The sequence below is a fragment of the Bos grunniens genome, chromosome X (assembly GCF_055505025.1).
Source record: "Bos grunniens cultivar Pamir isolate PY7600 chromosome X, Bosgru_T2T1.0, whole genome shotgun sequence".
In the NCBI taxonomy this organism is placed as follows: Eukaryota; Metazoa; Chordata; class Mammalia; order Artiodactyla; family Bovidae; genus Bos; species Bos grunniens.
This window is the reverse complement of record NC_141194.1, coordinates 14,845,695-14,860,710: the sequence shown is the minus strand read 5'-3', so window position 1 is coordinate 14,860,710 and position 15,016 is coordinate 14,845,695. Positions and strand designations below refer to the sequence as shown.

Sequence of the window (15,016 nt, the reverse complement as noted above, 5' to 3'; positions counted from 1 at the left end):
CGACCCCTAAAGGTGAGCGGCTGGGCGTGGAGTCTGGGGTCCCCGAGGAGCACGCCGAACCGGATGCGGGGCGTCGGCGGAGCAAGCGGTCCAGGAAGTCCGGAAGCGTCGCGGGGACCTCCGCAGGGTGGGGTGGGACCTCCGCAGGGTGGGGTGGGCCGCCCCGCCCCCAGCTTGAGCTCCACGCCGGGCTTCGGCCGCCGGGCGGTTCACTCACACCCTTCTTCCTCCGCGCCCCGCCCGCTCCCCACCTCCGCGCCTAGCCTCGTCGCTGCCGAACGCCGGACGCGCCACGCCGCGTTAGGCAGCTGGAGAGCGGGCGGGCGAGCCGTCCGGGAGCGGCGGGGGCGGTACCCAGCCCGCGGGCGGGAGTAGGAGGGACGCGGCCCGAGGGAAGGCGAAAAAGGAGGGCTGGAGAGCGCCAGCTGCGAGGCCGTCGGCGGGGACCGGCAGGTAAGCGCGCCGCGCCGGGATGGGTCTGTCTCCGCGGGTTTCTGCGACCCGGCCGGCGAACTGGCGACGGGCGCGGGCGGCTGGGGCGTAGCGCCGGGACGTAGAGTGCGACGGGACGGCGGGACGAACGCTCCCTCCGCGCGACTAAGGCTCGGCGGAGCTGGGGCCCGGGGCCGCCCTGAAAGGCGGGGGCCGAGGGCCGAGCTCCGGGGGCCGGCACCCCGGCAGTGAGAGAGCGCGCGCCGCGAGAAAGGGGCTCTGGCGACGCGTTCTGTGAGGGAGAGGGGTGTGTGTGCCCTGAAGCTTAAAACGGACTCCAGCTCTCCCCCCCCCACTCCCCCACTCCCCCCCTACTCCCCCACTCCCCCACTCCGCGAAAAGGAGCCACGAGCCGTGTTTGCGCCGGCGGTCTTCGAGAACCGACTGGCGGGGACTCAGTTTTTCGCGCCGCTCAGTGGGTGCGGCGGAGCCCGAGGAGCGCGGACGCGCCCCGGGCCTCGGACGGCTGGGCGCTGCCGCGTCAGACTGGACCCAGAGCAGGTGGCTACGGGCGCGGCGCGATGGAGCGGCAGCTAAGAGCCTGAGGGTGAGGATGGGCTGGAGGCCTCGGGTGAGCGCTTTTCGACAGCGACTTGCCGCGTCCAGGCTCCGGAGCGTTTCAGGTGAGAAGGAACGCTGACGGACTTCCTGAGAACCAAATGAGGCAGGCGGCGGAGGTTTTCCGTGGCTGCTTCGACAGTGACTCTTCTTTGTGTGTACTGGTCCCATACGAATTCCCTGGGGACCTTGTTAAACTACAGATTCTGATTCAGTAGGTCCGGCCGGGGTGGGGCCCGACCGTCTGCACTTGTGACTGGCTCCCAGATGCAGCTGCTGCTCCGTGGACCACATGGCAGGCCTCGCAGAAGTACTTTTTGTCCAACAGACTGAAAACCTTAGGAACATTGGGAGAGGAGATCCTAAGGCTTTACAATCCCACCTTCTCCCCAAATACACAAATTTCAAAGATTCCTACTTATTTAGTAGCAAAACACCTTACTCTTCTTACTGCGTTACGAGTCAGGTATATTATCTGATAGAGCTGGCTTCATGGACATGCAGCCTGTATTTGGTTTAATGTTCTGCAGTCGCTTGTCGAAATTCTGAATAATTTTTGAACGAGGGGCTTTGCAGTTGGCCGTCGAAATTCTGAATAATTTTTGAACAAGGAGCTTTGCATTTTTATTTTGAAATTGGCCCTATAAACTATGTAGCTGATCCTAATAATAGTCACCATAGGCAGAAAAAGGACCCCATTTCTTTGGGTTGGGAGCTGGTGGGTGATGGAGAGTGAAGGTTTATTAAGTAAATACTAGCTAAATGTTGCAGTTTCTTCCATCTCTTAACTTCTCAGCTATTTTAAGAGATAAGCCTATGTGTATAATCTCAGTTACACATGGTATGCCAGTATTTTTAAATCAATAATTTATCAAGAGCTTAATTATTAATACAATTAAGTTTAATTTTGTGATAGTTTATGGGTTGAGCGACGAAAGTGTATGCCATTTCCAAAGGATTTGGGGGGGTTCTGTTTAGTGTCCGAAGTTTTGCTTAGTTAAGATCTAAAGTGAGCTGGACGCTGCTTAGTTGGCTGCTTTTTCAGCTCAAGTGCAAAGCTGGAAAACAAAAAGTGGCCATATTTTGAAGCTGCTCAGGGGTTATTGCTTTACAGGGCCTCAGTGCGATGCCAGCCCCTATCGGGTTCCCTCTGCTTTTATCATTCCCACATCCTGGCAAGGTGACTTTCAGTAAAAGGGGGATAGAGCAGATTTTGCTGTTGAAAAACACTGAAGAAGTGCAGGACCAGCATCAGTGTTTTCTTTGTGAATAATCCTTGCCCCAAACCCACAGATTTCAGATGTGTGTGCTTTTCTAGAAAAAAAAAAAAAGATTGGTGACACAGAAAAGAAACAAAGAAGGAACTTTAATTATGGATATGATTTTGTTCAGCAGAAGGAGGAAAAAATCTCAGAAATGGCATTTCATTGGTGGGTTTGGCAGGCAAAGGAGAGCTGCCGTGTTTCTGGTACCAGGAGCAGCCTTTCAGAAATGGCGAAGTGAGATTGTTCAGGTGTTAGAAAGAGCTAGTGAAGAAGCTGCTCTTCTGTGGCTAACGTGGTCATTCTGGGTGCTCCCGTGTGACTAACGTTTTCATCGCTCACATGAAACCGACCAACACGCATTTTTCCATTTCGCCACCTGAGAGTGCCAAGATACTTCAGATACACGCTACAAACTGGGAAGAGTACCATTACTTCAAAAAGAAAGAGAGGGGTGGGGGGAGGGGAAAAATGCATATCTGTTAGCAGTTCTGAAGATACAAAGGAGAGAGTCTCTACCTTAAAATAGAGAAAAACAATTTTTCTTTTAAAATGTTTATGGTTTTAAAAATACATGGGTCTTTAATCCACATGGAAATTATTTGAGGGGCATGGTATGAGGTAGAAGATGTTGAATGTTAAGAAATGGGCTAAACATTTGGGAAAAATTATCATAAATTCTCTCAATCAAATAAAAGTCTGTGAACACTCTGTTCCATTTAAAAATCTACTTAATTAATTCTTGAGCTGATTCCATGCTTTAAAAATTTAAGTGCAGTTTATTTAGAATAACATTCACCCTTTTTAGTATATAGTTCTATAAGCTTTGACAAATACATGCACTCATGTAACCACCACCATGGTCAAGATCTAGAAGAAGTCCATCACTCCAAAAAATTCCTTATGGACCCTTTGTAGTCAGCCCCTCCCACCACTCACAGCTCCTGGCAACTGCTGGTTTGTTTTCTGTCCCTATAAATTTGTCTTGTCCAGAAAGTCCTGTGAATGGCTTCATACACGATGTAGCCTTCTGAGTCTGACTTTTTTCACGTAGCATATGAGATTCACTCATGTTGTGTGAATCACTAATTTGTTCCTTTTTATTGCTGGGTAATATCCCATATTTTGTCCATTTACCAACTTTTGGTGATTATGAATAGGGCCAATATAAACATTCACATACAACTTTCTGTGTGAATGTAAATTTTCAGTTCATTCCAGTAAATAACCCAGAAGTAGGATTGCTGTATTGTGTGGTAAATTTAACTTGATAAGAAACTGCTGAACTTTTCTTAAATGGCTACTCCACTGCCCACTCTCACCAGTGTGGGAGAGATCCCATTGCTTGGCATCCTTGATAAGTGCTTGGTATTGTCAGCTTATTTTATTCCAGCAGGTTTATGATGGCATCTCTGTGGTTTTAGTTCACACTTCCCTGATAACTAATGATGTTGAGCATCTTTTCATGTGCTTTTTGATCATTTGTGTATCTTTTATGAAATGTCTGTTTTTTAATTGTATTGTGTGTTGTCTTACTGAATCATAAAAGTTCTCCATACATCTGCACACAAGTTCTCTGTCAGATACATGTATGGCAAACATTTGCTTTTAGTCTGTGGCTTGCCATTTCATTTTCTTTATTTTTTTAAAAACAGTTGTGGTAGGAACACAACATGAAATTTACCCTCTTAAATTTTGAAGTGTACAGCACAGTCTCGTGAACTATAGGCATGATGTTGTACAGCAGATAGCTGGAACATTTTCCTCTTGCATGACTGAAACTTTATACCGTCCGAACAGCAATTCCCCATTTCCCCCTCCCTCTAGCCCCTGGCGACCACCATTCTACTCTCTGTGAGTCTGACTGTTTTAGTTGATTCATACCTCATAATATGTGGAATTAATGACTTTTCTTTTGAAGAGCAAGCATTGTAAATTTCGATAAAGTCTAATTTATCAGGATTTTTCCTTCTGTGAATACCACTTTCAGTAACCTGTCATAAATTGTCTTCCTCCTGTTTAGCAAGATTTTTTCTTATGCTGCCTTCTGGATATTTTATAGTTTACCTTTTATATGTAGGTTTTTTACTTCATTTTCAGTTAATTTTTGTATGAGTCAAGGTTCACTCTTTTCCATATAGATAGCCAGTTGTTGTAATACCATTTGTTGAAAAGACTATACTTTTCCCTCATTGTATTTCCTTGACCTCTTTGTCAGAAATGAATTTACTTTATGTATGTGCTTTGAACTTTGAACTCTATTCTGTTCCATAGATTTGTACATCTGTTCTTATGCCAGTACCACACTGTGAGGTGCTACACATTCTTGTTAGGTGAATTCCTGGATTGTTTTGTGTGTAATTTGTATTGCTTTTAGAAATTGTAGCCTTCTTTCTCCATTTGATGTTATTATGACTGTACTATTGTACACTCAGGTGGCAGAGTTGTAAAGAATCTGCCTGCCAGTGCAAGAGACACAAGAGTGGCAGGTTCAGTCCCTGGGTCAGGAAGATCCCCCAGAGTAGGAAATGGCAACCCACTGCAGTATTCTTGCCTGGAAAATTCCACAGACAGAGAGGCCTGGCGGGCTCCTGTCCATGGGGTCACGAAGAGTTGAACACAACTGAGCGTGCGTGCACACACACAGTATTATATAGACAGGCTTTTTAATTTTTTTGTAGGTCTAGCATAATCAAGTTATGTTACTAAACTGTCATTAATTCTTATAGTATTTCAGTCAATTTTCTTCAATTTTAAAGGTAAATAAGCTATCTACAAATGGCAGTGGTATAGGTGTCCCTCCTTGCTCCTGATAGTTTTTCCTCCACGTGTCTGCTCTCCTTAGTGGCTGGGCTGCCCTATGGAGCAGGTGGAGGAGGAACATCTGACTCGGGTGGAAATGCTTCTCCTAGCTTACTGCTAGGTATTATGCTTGCTGTGGAGTTCTGGCATTTGCCCTTATTAGTACCTTCTGGAGGTTTTCTTTGCATTTCATTTTTAGCTTCGAAATGTTAAAAAATTTCATTTTAAAATCTCTTGTTCTGTTTGGGTGATTTTTTGTTTCATGGAAAAGCCTAACAGTTTAGAGGTGAGTCAGTCTTGCTGGCTTTGGAGGGTCATATTTTGATTTTCCTGGAGGAGCAGATAGTGTAGCAGAAGTCAATTTGTTTTTATTTAGACCAGAAAGAAACTACCTTTGGAGCTTTTTTTATAATATTCTCATCTACAGGGAAGGGGTGGGGGATGCCAGGTATAGTGAGGAAAGGAGAGAGAATAAAGGAACAGTTTATATGTATAAATAGATGTTGTTCAGTTGCTCAGTCTTTGCGACCCCATGGACTTCAGCACACCAGGCTTCTCTGTCCTTCACCATCTCCCAGAGCTTGCTCAACCTCATGTCCATTGAGTCAGTGATACTATCCAACCATCTTGTCCTCTGTTGTCCCCTTCTTCTCCTGCCTTCAGTCTTCCCCAGCACCAGGGTCTTTTCTAATGAGTTGGCTCTTTGTATCAAGTGGCCAAAGCATTGGAGCTGAAGCATCAGTCCTTCCAATGAATATTCAGGGTTGATTTCCTTTAGGGTGGACTCATTTGATCTCCTTGCAGTCCAAAAGATTCTCAAGAGTCTTCTGCAGCACCACAGTTCAAAAGCATCAATTCTTCAGCACTCAGCCCTTTTTAAGGTCCAACTCGAACATCCATACATGACTACTGGAAAAACCATAGCTTTGACTATATGAACCTTTGTTGGCAAAATAATGTCTCTGCTTTTTAATACACTGTCTAGGTTTGTCATAGCTTTTCTTCCAAGGAGCAAGCGTCTTTTAATTTCACGGCTGCAGTCACCATCTTCAGTGATTTTGGAGCCCCCCAAAATAAAGTCTCTCAACTGTTTCCATTGTTTCCCCATCTATTTGCCATGAAGTGATGGGACCGGATGCCATGATCTTCGTTTTTTGAATGTTGAGTTTTAAGCCAGCTTTTTCACTCTCCTTTTTCACTTTCATCAAGAGACTCTTTAGTTCTTCTTTCCTTTCTGCCATAAGGGTGGTGTCATCTGCATATCTGAGGTTATTGATATTTCTCCCAGCAGTCTTGATTCCAGCTTGTGCTTCATCCAGCCCAGCATTTCGCTTGACGTACTGTGCATAAAAGTTAAATGCAAGGTGACAATATACAGCCTTGACATATTCCTTTCCCAATTTTGAACCAGTTTGTTGTTCAATGTCCAGTTCTAACTGTTGCTTCTTGACTTGCATACAGGTTTCTCAGGAGACGGATAAGGTGGTCCGGTATTCCCATCTGTTTAAGAATTCTCCACATTGTATGAATGAACAATGAACGAACAATAAGTAGATATCTTATGTGTAAATAAGGTAGCTTTTGTTAGTGGTTTTCAAACTTTTCTGCCCACCATTTACAGTGATAAGTATAAATCTCAGCTCAGTATGAACATATCTATATATAATTGAAACAGAATCTCAAGAAGTATTATGCATTTTTCCTCTGTGAAGCGTATTCTGAAATTTTCAGTTCTCTTTCATCTGTTGTACTTCATTTTAGAATGATGATCATTGCATTGATTTGACACTCTTTCATAAAACTACTGTGTTATAAAACTGTTTGTTTAGTTTTTAAGTCCCCAAACTGCTGAACTGTGTTCAGGATAGATTCATTTTATATCAGATCCTCTTATGATGCTAAGTGAGTTCATTTTTAATACCCTGAGATGACGGTGCGTGTTGATTTGCTTTAGTTGTGTCCGACTGTGTGTGACCCCCCATACTGTAGCCTGCCAGGCTCCTCTGTCCATGGGATTCTCCAGGCAAGAATACTGGAGTGGGTTGCCATTTCCTTCTCCAGGGGATTTTCCCAACCCAGGGATCTCGAAGCCAGGTGTCCTGCATTGCAGGCAGCTTGTTTACTGTCTGAGCCACCAGGGAGATAATGGTAGCTACCCCAATTTTTCTCTCAAATTTATATGTAGCCTGTAACCCAGTCTCCCAGTGCCTACCCTGACCCCAGAGAATTACCAGTAAAGGCAGTCTTGTAAATCTACTGCTCAAATCCTCTACCATGCTTACACTAGACCCCTAGCTCCTTCCTGTAGCCTGAGGCCCTATATGACCTTTACCCCATTCTTCCCATACTTTTCCAGCTATGCCAGCCTTCTCGCTATTCATCACGTCAGCCAAGCATTTCCCTGCTTCCCAGCCTTAGCATTTGCGGTGCTGCCTGCCTGGAGCATCATTTCACCAAATAATCTCCTAACTTGTCCATCTGTTTCATTTGGGGCTTCTCTAACCCTCATTCTAAATCAGCATTCCTCACCTACCACTAGAAATGTCCACCCCCTTCATCCCACTTTTGTTTTCTTGTAACATTATTATCTGCAATTATATTATTTAGTTATTCATTCACTAATTCCATGTCTTTTTTTCCCTTGCTAGAAAACAAGTTCCAAGAAGGCAGGGACTTTGTGTCTCTTGCTCAGGACCTAGAACAGTGGGACATAGTAGATGCTCAGTAAGTATTTGTTGAATGGATGAATGAGTGCACTTAGAATCTAGAAGAAATCAAGCACTAATCTTAAGAGAAATTCAAAGCACTCTGCTTTTTTGTTCAGTTTTGGTGTGGAAATTTCTTTAGGTTAAACAAAAGAGTATATTTTATTTTTATTATTTTATTTTGGCTGCACTGAGTCTTTGTTGTGTCATGTGGACTTCTCTTGTTGTGAAAAACAGTCCCTAGATCACGCTGGCTCAGTAGTTGTAGCAAGCAGGCTTACTTGCCCCTCTACATGTGGGATCTTAGTTCCCTGATGAGGGATCGAATCTACATCCCCTGCATTGAAAGTTGGATTCTTAACCACTGGACCACCAGAGAAGTCACTTATTTTATTTATTTTTATAGTATATTTTAATGTGAATACTTCATAAATCAACAGACCTCTGGTGTCCACTACATTTCTCATCTGTGATAATAATAATATGTGCTTAGTCACTCAGTCGTGTCTGACTCTGTGACTCTATGGACTATAGCCCATCAGGCTCCTCTGTCCATGGGGATTCTCCAGGCAGGAATACTGGAGTGGGTTGCCCTTCTCCAGGGGATAGTAGTAACTAACAGCTAATATTTATTGGGCAGGTGGTGCTCTTACTGGTTTACCTTTGTTAACTCACTTAACACTCCCAAACTCTTGAGACAGGTACTATTTTTTATTTAAGTGTACAGATGAGTATTCACTGTTTTTTTTTTCCCCACCATATTTATTAGAATGGTCTTTGCCTTCAGAAAGTTATAAACATGCCTTTAGCATTTAAGATGTGCTGCTAAGTATCCCAAGGCTCCTCAGTCCTTTATGTAGCAAACACACCCATCCACCATCGAGGTGGGTACTATTAGCATTTTACAGATGCGGAAACTAAAGCATGCAGAGGTTAAGTTTGTTCGTGTCCTTTGTCCACAGTCGCACAAATGATAAGCAGTAGATCTAGGGTTTGAACACAGACCATCTGATTTCAGAGGTGTGGGTTTTTTTCTTAATTGAAGTATAGCTGATTTATAGTGTATATTAGTTTCAGATGTATAACATACTGATTCAGTATTTTTTACAGATTATGCTCCATTAAACGTTAGTAAAAGATAGTGGCTCTAGTTCCCTGTGCTATATGATACATCCTTGATGTTTATTTATTTTATACATAGTAGTTTATATCTTTTAATCCCATACCCCTACCTTGCCCCCCTTCCCTCTCCCCAGTTGTAACCACTAGTTTGTTTTCTGTATCGGTGAGTCTTTCTGTTTTGCTGTATACCTTCATTTGTATTATTTTTAAGATTCCACATATAAGTGACATCATACAGTGTTTGATTTTTTTCTCTGACTTATTTTACTGTCCATTAACAGATGAATGGATAAAGAAAATATGATATACACACACATATACACAAAATGGAATATTACTGAGCCATAAAAAAAACAAAATTCTGTCGTTTTCAGCAGCATGCATGGATGTAGAGCCTGTGTTTTTAACCACAGTGCTCATAGCAATGAGGAGCATAAACAATTTTTGATCTTTAAAAACATGTCATGTTTATGGCCTTTGTTTCTGTACCCAAGCAAGTGCTGGTGTGCCTATGGCACAGAAAGCCAAACTTGACACTGGGTATTTGCAGCAAAGTCAGGGTTTACTGTAGCGTACCAATCAAGGGAGTGGGAGACAAGCCTCAGATCCATTCCAACTTGATCTTTGAGTTAGGGGCTTTTTTAAATGGGGAAGAACAAAGAGGCTGGGATTAATCATCATTTTGTGATGTTTCTGTGATATTTCTTCATCATAGCTTTGAGAGTCAGGATGTTTCTGGTTTACGATTCTCTGGCCAAGTCTGTTACTTCAACTTACCCAGGAGAAACAGCCTGAGTTTGTATATTAATGGTGATGTCTATAATAGCAACTTCAGTACATTAATGATGTTATTAATGACAGTAGTTTTAGTCGTCTAACTTTGGTTGATTAGTATTCAGTTAGCAAAGGATTGAGGTCAGAAGGGACAGGAAAGGGAATAAAGTTTTGGATGCATGCATGCTCAGTTGCTTCAGTCGTGTCTGACTCTTTGTGACCCTATGGACCATAACCTGCCAGGCTTCTCTGTCCATAGGGTTCTCCAGCAAGAATACTGGAGTGGGTTGCCATACCCTCCACGGGATTTTCCCGACCCAGGGATCAAACCGGTGTCTCTTCTATCTCCTCCATTGGCAGGCAGGTTCTTTGCCACTAGTGCCACCTGGGAACCCCAAAGTTTTGGATAGAGATATTAATTATAAACTCACTAAGGGAACTCAGTAGAGGTTTCATTTCCGTAGCATAAGTGGCTCTCAACCAGGGTCAGTTCACCCCCTGCCCTGCCCCAGGGCAAATGTCTGGACATTTTTGGTTCTCATGACTGGCAGAGGTAGTGGCGCTATTGGCATCTAGTGGGCAAAAACCAGAGATGTAGCTAAATACCCCGTAATGTGCAGAAAATGACTCCCCACATCCCTTTCTCCTCACTGATAATTATCTGGCCCAATATCCATCATGCTGAGGTTGAGAAACCTGGCCTTAACACAGTAGCTCTGAAAGCTGCCTGTCTATTTGAATGACTTGGGGAGTTTTTAGAATAAATACTGATGTCTAGGTCCAGGTCCTGACCTTAATAAACCACAAATGGATCTTCAGCATCGCCTGGTGATCCTACCATGCTTGAATAGTGGCTGTGTCTTTCCAATTTCCAAAACAGCTATTTTACCCTTCTTTTACTTTCTCTGTTCCTCCTACTTCAGCTGCTGACTCTGTCTCTTTAGCAGAACCCTCCTTGTATTCTCACCACCCAGACTCCCAGCATGTGTACAGGTGCCCAGGTGAAACTGACTGAGATGCCCTGCTGTTCTGTGAAACTGACTGAAACATCCCCAGTGTGTCAAAGACCGGCTTCTTTGCTGGGCTCTGGACTTCTCATCCTCTTTGCCTTCTCAAGGACATGTTCTCCCCAACCCCCCCATTTAAAAAAAATTGGAAAGAATTTCAAACTTTACTAATAAATTGCAAACATAAAAATTGCACAGAGAGCATCCATGTACCCTTTAACCAGATTCTTCTGTCCTTAACATTTGACCCCATTTGCTTCATCCTTTGCACTCTTCTTCATGCACATAATTTTTTTCCTGAACCATTTGAGGCTAAGTTACATGCATCATGGCTTCTACTCCTAAGTACTTCAGTATGGATTTTCTAAGAATAAGAATATTCTCTTACATAATCACAGTAGTTGTCAACTTTGGGAAATTTAATATTGATACAATATTGTTTTTAATCTCCCATCTGTATTCCAGTTTTAAAAATAAACCTGCTAACATTTACAGCCTTTTTTTCTTCTAGTACAGAATCTGATCTAGGGTTGTTCAGGCATCTAGTTGTCATGTTTCTTAGCCTCTTTTAATCTATAACATTTTCACAGCCTTTCTCTGTCTTTTATGACATTGGCATTGTGGGGGAGGAAAAATCATTTTTCCTTTACCCTTCTAGGTTCTTGGCTGAGACCTCCCTATAATGAAAATACATTAATTAGAGAAAAACAAATGGTTTAATAACATGCATATGTGGCAGATACCCAGGAAAACTGAGAAACTGTGAAATGGACCAAGCCACCTTAAATGCCATCTCTAGCTAAAGATAAAAGATGTTGGCTTGGGGGAGGCCAGTTATAAGACTAACAGGCAAAGCACAGTAAACAAGGGTCATGTTGTAAGGGTCAGGTTGTTAGGCACATTGATAAAGAGTTTCTAGAGATTAAAATCATCTTTCTGTCTGTTATAGCAAGAAATATGTCTGTTGTAAATTGTCTCTTACAAAAGGGTAACTTATACCAGGTTTTCAGAGCTTCTCCTGTATCTGCTGTTTCTTAAAAATAATCAGCCTAAGGACTTCCTTGGTGGTGCAGTGGTTAAGAATCTGCCTTACAATGCAGGGGACCCATGTTTGATCCCTAGTCGGGGAACTAGGATCCCACATGCCTAGGGGATACTGAGTATGCACACCTCAACTAGAGAGAAGTCTGTGTGCTGCAACAAAGACCCAATACAGCCAAAAAAAAACACACCAAATAATAATAATAATCAGCCTAAAATAATCAATATGCCGAAGAGGCATATTTTGGGATGCCATATTCTGCTCCCCTTTAACATTTAGAATGAAAACAGACCACCTCCCTCTCCTTTTTATTTTATTTTAAAGTTTTTATTTATTCATTTATTTTTAGTTTTGGCTGCGCTGGGTCTTTGTTGCTGCTTGGGCTTTTTCTCTCGTTGTGGTGAGCTGGGGCTACTCTAGTTGCAGAGCATGGGCTTCTTGTGGTGGTGGCTTCTCTTGTTGCAAATCATGGGTTCTAGGCACATGGGCTTTAGTAGTCGAGGCTTGCAGGCGCTAGGGTGCTGGTGCTCTCTCTGTCTCTGTCTGTCTGTCTGGCTCTCGCTCTCTGTCTCTGTCTGTCTGTCTCTCTCTCTTTCTCTCTCTCTCTCTCTATATATATATACACATATACACACCTCTTCAGATTCTTTTCTCCCATAGGTTATTACAAAATACTGAGTATAGTTCCCTGTGAGATATAGTAGGTCCTTTTTGGTTATCTGCCATTTATTTATTTATTCATGTATTTATTATTAGTATGGACTCATAAATTTCTGTTTTTCAATACTCTGTAATTAATTACTTAAATTATTTTGGTGCTCCAGTTGTGAAGGACTTGACTTATTCCAGTTCCCTCTTTTTTTACTGCTTTGCCGAGCATCCTGCTCTCTTTTCGGGATTGTTCTCATCAGCTCATAATCATGATCTAATATGTAGTATATCCATTGGCTCTGTATCCCCTCCAGTTGCTCCCACATTTCTAGTTGCCTCTCAGAGGAACCTCTTAAAAGGCTGCATATAGTTTATTGCCGCACATTCTTCCCTTGTCTAGTCTAATCAGGGTCCTGTCCTGAGTGGGGCTCTTCTTGGCAGTCCTTGATGAACTCCACGTTGCCAAATTCATCAGTTGTCCCTTCTCTGGCTTATTGTGCTTGACTTTGCAGCAACATTTTCTCCTTTTTTGAACACTTTCTTCTTGTTGCTTCCATTACCCTACACTCTTGATTTTCCTACTCTTGCTGGTAACTTACTCTAAGTCTTCATCTCAGGCTCTTCCTCCTCTACTCAACCCACAAAGGTTGGTGTCCTTCCCGGGCACTAGGACTCTGTGCTCTCCTGATATGATCCATCCAGTCTGCGGCTTTCCATTCCATGTAGATGCCAGTACCCATGACCTTTCCCACACCTCAAGATTTACTAATTCACTTTAAAAAATGTTATTTTAGTTGATTTACAATATTGTATTAATTTCTGCTCTATAGGAAAGTGGCTTAGTTATATGTATATATTATTTTTCATAATTTTTTCTGTTATGGTTTATCACAGGATATTGAATAGAGTTCTCTGTGCTATACAGTAGGAACAAATTCATTCTTTTAAAAGACTCGTCTGTACTCCCTGCCCTTCTGTCAAGCTTTATTGAGATATTATTGACAATATGAATTGTATATCAAGGTGTACAATTTGATGTTTTGGTTATGTGTATATTGTGAGGGGCTTCCCAAGTGGTGCCAGTGGTAAAGAATCTGCCTGCCAATGCAGGAGATATAGGAAACACAGGTAGGATCCCTGGGTTGGGAAGATCCTCTGGTGTAGGAAATGGCAACCCACTCCAGTATTCTTACCATGGACAGAGGAGCCTGGAGAGCTACAGTCCATGGGGCTGCAAAGAGTTGGACACGACTGAGCACAAACACACACTGTGAACTGATTACCGCACTCAAGCTAACTAATGTATCCATCACCTCACAGTTAAGTGTGTGTGTGTGTGTGTGTGTATGTATGGTGAGAACACTTAGGATCTACCCCTTTAGCAAACTTCAAGTGTACAGTTACTATTAACTGTAGTCACCGTGCTGTACATAAGATCTCCAGAACTCCCTTGTCTACACTGATTTTAAGAAGTAAACTCCAGCCTCTTTAGCATGGATTTCACACTGCACTACCACTGTTCAGTTCACTTCAGTCGCTCAGTCGTGTCTGACTCTTTGCGACCCCATGAATCGCAGCACGCCAGGCCGCCCTGTCCATCACCAACTCCCGGAGTTCACTCAGACTCACGTCCATCGAGTCAGTGATGCCATCCAGCCATCTCATCCTTTGTCGTCCCCTTCTCCTCTTGCCCCCAATCCCTCCCAGAATCACAGTCTTTTCCAATGAGTCAACTCTTCGCATGAGGTGGCCAAAGTATTGGAGTTTCAGCTTTAGCATTAGTCCTTCCAATGAAAACCCAGGACTGATCTCCTTTAGGATGGACTGGTTGGATCTCCTTGCAGTCCAAGGGACTCTCAAGAGTCTTCTCCAACACCACAGTTCAAAAGCATCAATTCTTCGGCGCTCAGCTTTCTTCACAGTCCAACTCTCACATCCATACATGACCACTGGAAAAACCATAGCCTTGACTAGATGGACCTTTGTTGGCAAAGTAATGTCTCTGCTTTTGAATATGCTATCTACGTTGGTCATAACTTTCCTTCCAAGGAGTAAGCGTCTTTTAATTTCATGGCTTCAGTCACCATCTGCAGTGATTTTGGAGCCAAAAAATAAAGTCTGACACTGTTTCCCCATCTATTTCCCATGAAATGATGGGACCAGATGCCATGATCTTCGTTTTCTGAATGTTGAGCTTTAAGCCAACTTTTTCACTCTCCTCTTTCACTTTCATCAAGAGGCTTTTCAGTTCCTCTTCACTTTCTGCCATAAGGGTGGTGTCATCTGCATATCTGAGGTGATTGATATTTCTTCCGGCAATCTTGATTCCAGCTTGTGCTTCTTCCAGCCCAGCGTTTCTCATGATGTACTCTGCATATAAGTTAAATAAGCAGAGTGACAGTATACAGCCTTGATATACTCCTTTTCCTATTTGGAACGAGCCTGTTGTTCCATGTCCAGTTCTAACTGTTGCTTCCTGACCTGCATACAGGTTTCTCAAGAGGCAGATCAGGTGGTCTGGTATTCCCATCTCTTTCAGAATTTTCCACAGTTTATCGTGATCCACACAGTCAAAGGCTTTGGCATAGTCAATAAAGCAGA

At 43.1% G+C, this 15,016-nt stretch overlaps 1 protein-coding gene across 18 annotated transcripts in view; it reads left to right on the top strand.

Annotated features, from left to right (window-relative positions):
- Positions 1-315: 315 nt before the first annotated feature.
- Positions 316-15,016, top strand: part of ADGRG2 (adhesion G protein-coupled receptor G2) — a 127,335-nt gene continuing 112,634 nt past the window's right edge. For 6 of the 18 annotated variants that reach the window (XM_086388228.1, XM_086388222.1, XM_086388221.1 and 3 more), the window contains exons 1-2: positions 318-453; positions 7,763-7,838. Coding sequence is in view for 4 of the 18 variants with exons in the window: in XM_086388212.1 (XP_086244338.1) it covers positions 1,046-1,115; positions 7,763-7,838 (146 nt within the window). In the remaining 14 variants the exon portion in view is untranslated. Of the gene's footprint in view, positions 454-710; positions 1,116-7,762; positions 7,839-15,016 lie in introns of those variants that run through there. The other 12 variants (XM_086388212.1, XM_086388211.1, XM_086388210.1 and 9 more) reach the window with 6 other exon arrangements.